Source organism: Myotis myotis, unplaced genomic scaffold (genome assembly GCF_014108235.1).
Source record: "Myotis myotis isolate mMyoMyo1 unplaced genomic scaffold, mMyoMyo1.p scaffold_m19_p_6, whole genome shotgun sequence".
In the NCBI taxonomy this organism is placed as follows: domain Eukaryota; kingdom Metazoa; phylum Chordata; class Mammalia; order Chiroptera; family Vespertilionidae; genus Myotis; species Myotis myotis.
In genome coordinates this window covers 5,021,969-5,028,540 of record NW_023416368.1, presented here as the reverse complement: position 1 = coordinate 5,028,540, position 6,572 = coordinate 5,021,969, and the positions used below count along the sequence as shown (strand labels likewise).

At 40.9% G+C, this 6,572-nt stretch overlaps 1 protein-coding gene across 11 annotated transcripts in view; it reads left to right on the top strand.

Moving 5' to 3' along the window:
- Positions 1-293: 293 nt before the first annotated feature.
- The window catches only part of CREBRF (CREB3 regulatory factor), a 29,438-nt gene continuing 23,159 nt past the window's right edge, over positions 294-6,572 (top strand). For 8 of the 11 annotated variants that reach the window (XM_036313567.1, XM_036313561.1, XM_036313558.1 and 5 more), the window contains exons 1-3: positions 294-437; positions 2,668-2,793; positions 3,750-4,839. In XM_036313567.1, the coding sequence (XP_036169460.1) occupies positions 429-437; positions 2,668-2,793; positions 3,750-4,839 (1,225 nt within the window). In that variant the 5' untranslated portion in view covers positions 294-428. Of the gene's footprint in view, positions 438-2,667; positions 2,794-3,579; positions 3,617-3,749; positions 4,840-6,572 lie in introns of those variants that run through there. The other 3 variants (XM_036313563.1, XM_036313562.1, XM_036313565.1) reach the window with 3 other exon arrangements.

Below are 6,572 nucleotides of genomic sequence, written 5' to 3'. Positions count from 1 at the left end.
GAAGGGAAACATCGATCAGCTGCCTCCTGCACACCCCCAACTGGGGATGTGCCTGCAACCAAGGCACATGCCCTTGACTGGAATCGAACCTGGGACCTTTCAGTCCGCAGGCCGACGCTCTAGCCACTGAGCCAAACTGGTTAGGGCAGGACTTACTTCTTTAAAGTGTTCTTTGTTAAGGTCGTTTTGAAAGGTCAGCTTGTTTTTTAATGGTGCTCAGTGAAGTTGCTGTGTGTTGCTGTTTGACAGATTCATGCAGAAAAGAAAAGCAGGGATCTCAGCAGCTGAACTGAAGGCACTCCAGGGAAACCTGCCGTTGATTGTGAAAATCATCTTCGATCCTGAAATTAAAAGTAAAGCTGGAAAGGAATTTACAAACAAGAAAAAAAAGAAGTTTGGGATCGGACTTACAGGGTCTGGGCTTGGAAATGCCTCAGGTAAGTCATCTAGAGCAAGTGTAAGGCTTTCTGCTTTCCCGCGGCAGAAAGCCATGTCACTGCTTCTGTAAGCTCTCCAGTTCGTAACAACCTGACACACTATCTTTTTAAGACGGTTTCCTTCTGATTTCAGCTAGTTTTGAAGATACGAACTTTTTTCCATTGCTTCTATTTTCTGCTTTGCTATATAGCTTTAATTAATGAGCGTGGCACAGGGAACTCGGTGAATGGGAATTTAGTTAGAAAGGTGTACAGATCTGCTGGCTTTATGGGAGCTAACAACTCCCCTGAAACTCTCCTCATTAACCTGCCACCAAAAGCCTATTTTGTTCTTTCTGTCTTCTACTTCACAGTTGTTCCTTTCCATTCATGCCTGTTGAATTTAAAAGTAAGAGGAAATTGTGTATGTCTTTCATACACATACACCCCCACACACACATATACAGGTGTCGGTAAAAGTAGGTCTACAGTTGTGAGTACACAAAAGTTTATTCTTGTATTATTTACTCTATTTTCCAAACAACTGTAAGTCTACTTTTGCCCACCTCTGTATATCCCTCCCACAAAACATGTTTAAGAGTGATTATATCCATTTATATTACTACTTTGAATTCATCCATTCTGGTTTCAGGCAATCACTGAAACAATAAATGAAGCCCTGTTAGTCCCCACTCTGCATATACAACTTCTTCCCTTCCTCCTGTCATTATCTTTTACCCTCTCCCCTCTTTGTGTTCAGTGCTGGGGAGAGATCTAAAAATAATGAGGGCCCGGGTGCTTAGGTGGCTTTATGTGAGGCCAGGCAGAACTATGCCCTGAGCGAAGGAAGTCAGAAACTTGCTGTGACTGTGCAGTGACTCGAAGGCAGGCAGCAGAGGCAAAGAATGGGATTTGCTGGCTGATGTTAAAAAGGCCAGCGGCCTGCCTCCACCCCAGCCTCCCTGCCAAGTGGACCACACATACCCATTCAGAGTTCTTTCCCATTCAAGTTTTAATTTGCTGTTTATCAGATACTTGAATTTAGAACTATAAGACACTTATTTTGAGTTTGCAGTCTGGTAGGGTTGGGGAAAATCAGAGAAAGAAAAGAATTGGGTGGGATGTTCCAGTGAAGGAAAACATAGAGTATGTATGATAGTGTATAAAGGTATATGTATACAAAAATGCAAACAGACGAATAATTTTTTAAAGTTTCAGCAGAAACTTGCTGAAGAAGAACAAAAAGGCAAAGAGGGAATTTTTATTTTTCCCCATCCTCTCCCTTTATGCAAATTCAATTTCAGAGGGAGGCCTTTTACTTGTTTGGACCAATTTAGGCGTGTGAGGCCCGCCTTCACTCTAGAGCAGCCGTGGGCAAACTACGGCCCGCCGGATCCGGCCCTTTGAAATGAATAAAACTAAAAAAAAAAAAGACCGTACCCTTTTATGTAATGATGTTTACTTTGAATTTATATTAGTTCACACAAACACTCCATCCATGCTTTTGTTCCGGCCCCTCAGGTCCAGTTTAAGAACCCATTGTGGCCCTCGTGTCAAAAAGTTTGCCCACCCCTGCTCTAGAGTGATTTATAGAGATGTTGAAATGGAAAAGGAGGATGGATTAACTCTGGGTGCTGAGGCTTTTTCCCCTTTCTTATTTATTATAGGATGAATTGTATACTTTTCAGGAGTCAGGGTTAAAGCTACTGAGCTCCCAGTTATTGGTCTCACCCAGGGATTTTGGATATTTGGCTAATTGTGTCTCCATCATGTTCCTGGAGGCATTTGTTGACTAGAGATGCCCAAGTTCTCTTCGAGCTTGTTTTGAGGACTCACTTAGGATACAGAGTTAGACTGACCCGCTACCTCCATAGACCCCAGGAAATGGCAGCTCTCCTCTTCAGGGAGTTAGTACAGAGAGTTAGTAATTAGAGATGGATTTGAAGAATATTTATAGCCTAATGGAAGTATTCATTAGGTACTGTATGCTGACTGGTGGCTAAATAAGCTTTAGTTTTTAGAGGTTAAGTATTAGGAACAATTGGCACTCATTTTTTTTTTTATGCATTTAGTTATTTTCCTAATATAAGCCCACAGTTAAATGCTAGTTAAATGTCTTAGATGTACTACTAAACAGTAGAAGAAACACAGTTGTTTTCTGAAAATAGTAGGTGTGGGGATGGGGCATATTTGCAGTAAATTAGTCTTGAGTAGTCTTTCGTGTTCTAAAATTAAAACCTCTCTGTTGTAGCCTAGTGTAAGCGGAATGGATCCGCCTTTTGGGGATGCCTTTCGAAGCCACACTTTTTCGGAACAGACTCTAATGAGCACAGATCTCTTAGCGAACAGTTCAGATCCAGACTTCATGTATGAACTGGTGAGTAACATTGGCTTGTATTTGATTTGTGGTAAAAAGTGTTGTGGTAGAGACTTTTACTTATAAAGGCCAAATTTGATTCTTGTGATTGTCAGTGTAGTAATTTTAGAAGGATGTATAAGCCCATTGAAAATAGTAAGAGGAATGGTTTTCTGAATATCCTTAGTCTGGTTTTTGATGAGGAGGATGGGAAGCAGTCTTTCTTTAATATGTTTAAATACTAAAGGACTTTTCAGCTGGGAAATTTAAAAATGGTAACATTGAGCAAGGCATACACGCACAGAATGTGAGATAAAAAGTAGCAATTCCAAGCAAAATCTGTTTTTTAACATAAAAGTATATGACGAAGCAGCCTTTCATGTTAGTCCATTAGAGCTTAACTGAATTCTTTGTAATGGCTGCATAGTCTTAATCACATTTTAAAATTACATCTCTACTCATGAGGAGTATTTTATTTGCCAAGCCTAAAAGTTGTTACAAGGTCTTCAAAGAGCTTCTTTTTCTGTGGCTGAGTTCCAACTCTCTTTGGATTGCTCTTTGCCTCTAACTTTAAGTTCTCATTTAAGAAGGCATATTCTTCTGTGATGAAGGTAAGGTCTTTACTATTTGCTTTGTAAACGAGCTTGTTTCTAAGGAGGTCCCACTATCCTTCTAGGTCAAAGATCAGGAAATACAAACTTCTTTTCAGGAAGAGTGTTTATAGTAAAGTTTAATAGGCCTTGATATTTGCACCATACTTCAACCTCTCAAGGGACATGTTTTCCCTCTTTTTTTTTCTTGCCCAAGGAAATGATGTTACGTATATGGAATGGTAAAGTTTCATGTAAGTAGCCTTTATCTTAAAATAAAACAGAGCAGAGTTCAAGCACTTGTTCATCAATTTGATATATGAAAGTGGATGGAGGTGAATATTTCTTTCCTAAAATATGGTGTGTTATTTTTTAAACCTTTCTCAGGATCGAGAGATGAACTACCAGCAGAATCCTAGAGACAGCTTCCTTTCTTTGGAGGACTGCAAAGACATTGAAAATCTGGAGTCTTTCACAGATGTCCTGGATAACGAGGGCACTTTAACCTCAAACTGGGAGCAGTGGGATACATACTGTGAAGACTTAACAAAGTACACCAAGCTAACCAGCTGTGACATCTGGGGAACAAAAGAAGTGGATTACTTGGGTCTTGATGATTTTTCCAGCCCTTACCAAGATGAAGAGGTCATAAGTAAAACTCCAACTTTGGCCCAGCTTAATAGTGAAGACTCGCAGTCTGTTTCTGATTCCCTTTATTACCCAGATTCACTTTTCAGTGTCAAACAAAATCCTTTGCCTTCTTCATTCCCTGGTAAAAAGCTTGCAAGCAGAGCAGCTGCCCCCGTGTGTTCTTCTAAGATTCTTCAAGCTGAGGTCCCTTTGTCAGACTGTGTCCAAAAAGCCAGTAAACCCACTTCAAGCACACAAATCATGGTGAAGACCAACATGCATCATACTGAGAAGGTGAACTTTCATGTTGAATGTAAAGACTATGTTAAAAAGGCAAAAGTAAAGATCAACCCAGTGCAGCAGAGCCGGCCGTCGCTGAGCCAGGTTCACGCAGACGCAGCAAAGGAGAACACCTGCTACTGTGGGGTGGTAGCAAAGAGGCCAGAAAAGAAAGGGACGGAGCCTCTCCAGGGTCATGCCACTCCAGCTTTGCCTTTTAAAGAAACCCAGGAACTACTACTCAGTCCCCTGCCCCAGGAGGGTCCTGGGGCAATTGCTGCAGGAGAGAGTAGCAGCCTTTCTGCCAGCACATCGGTCTCAGATTCATCCCAGAAAAAAGAAGAGCACAATTATTCCCTTTTTGTCTCCGACAACTTGGGTGAACAGCCAACCAAATGCAGTCCTGAAGAAGAGGAGGACGACGAGGAGGATGTCGATGATGAGGACCATGATGAAGGATTTGGCAGCGAGCACGAACTTTCTGAAAATGAGGAGGAAGAGGAGGAGGAGGAGGAAGATTATGAAGATGACAAGGATGATGATATTAGTGACACTTTCTCTGAACCAGGTATTATAATGCTTAGAGGCTTACAGACTGACCTGTCATCTCCTCTTATGTGGAAATAGGAAGTTTTGCTGTGGATGCTTTCTCTGTCTTAGTGTGAGGATTAAATGACTTAATATCTTGGCTCGGATATGTAATTGCTTTTTATCTATTCAGACAGCTCTAAAATAACCACTTTTGCTCATATTGTGGCTCATATGCTGATTCCTCGAGGGCTACTTCTAAATTTATTTTATGCTAAGTGACCTGATTTATCATTCTCTTGAGCAGCTGTGCAAAGATGCCAAGAATTGATTGGCTTAAAAATATTCGCTTTTTATGCACGAGTCCCTCTGTTATTGTTGAGGTACGTTAGGAGTCCCTAGAATGGGGAACCAAGGGATGATGGTTTATGTTACTCATGACTATAACCAACAAAGCCTACTGAGTGAATAATGTACAAGAGAGCTTTTTCTTTGTCTGCTGCGTCTCTTGCTTGCACAGTATTTTTCCACTTAAGAAAAATACCTGCTCTAATTGAATAAGCATGAAGGAGACTGTTTGGTTTATGTAGAGCGCTTACAAATAGAGGGAGAAAGTGAAACCTGTGGGGAAGTGGTCCACTTCAGCATTTACATGCTTGGGCTGTTGCTGCTGTTGGCTTGTGCAGTTTATTTATGAAAATGGCATTGCCAAGTGGAACACAGTTAATACACAAAGAAGTGAAGATCTTCAAGTTTAAGCAAAAGTTTTTTTGTTTTTTTTCAGAAATAATGTTGATATTGTAACGCCTATGTGAAAAATTAAGTTATTAAAAAACCTTACACATTGTCAAAGAAATCCCTTTCTGTTTGTTATGATGATTGCTGAAATTGCCAGCAGTCAGTATAAACATTGGTATTTAATTTTTGGAAGGGTTTTTAAGGCATAGTAGCTATATTGTAGGCACTGAAGCACTGTTATTACTGAAAGACTCCTTTTAGTGCAGTCTTACTATTACACAAATGCTTAGCTTGATGTATTTGATACAACCAAGTTGTTTGACTTGGGTGTGGGGTTGCAACTAAGGAAAAGGTACATTAAGTTTAATGTGGAGGAAAGGGGGTTTTGCCTTTTCTTTGGTTTAGTTTAGAACTCTGTGTAGTCTAGGTAGAACAATTGTCTTTCCTCCTTAGCAGGAAAATTTTTCAACAAACTAATAAAATCTGCTTTGAAATATTTCAAGGGAAGCTGTCTTTGTAGCTGGTGCTTTACTTAGCTCCCTCCCAAAGGAAGACCAGTGTGGTCCTCAAGTCTGGCAGGTCAGCCCTATTGCTTTGAGTACATGTTTAGAATTAGGATAAGAGGGTAGGGGAAGGAGACCAACAGGAGACAGGTAGTAACTAAGGGAAATGGAAAGTGGGAGAAAGGAAGCGCCAGCTGGTGTTTAAAGGAATAGATACGTCAGTGAGTAAATCCCACCAACCAGGCAAGGAACTATGCTATCTGCCCCACTTCTGGTTTTAGCTTTTCTTTTCTTTGACTTTTAACTTCACTTTAAATTCATTCTTGAGCTTTTGACTTGGTTTTGTGTTGGGAGGTGAGTGGGTCCATGAAGGGAGGCACTTGGTAGATTGACCCTCATTTCCATTTTCTCAGCCTTTGACTCTGATAAGGCAGGGGAACCGGTGTTACAGTTGGTATTGTCCTGTTAGGCCGCATTTCCTTGCTGGTGTGAAGAAGCAACCAGCGCTGCTTTAAAACAGAGCTGGGGCTGG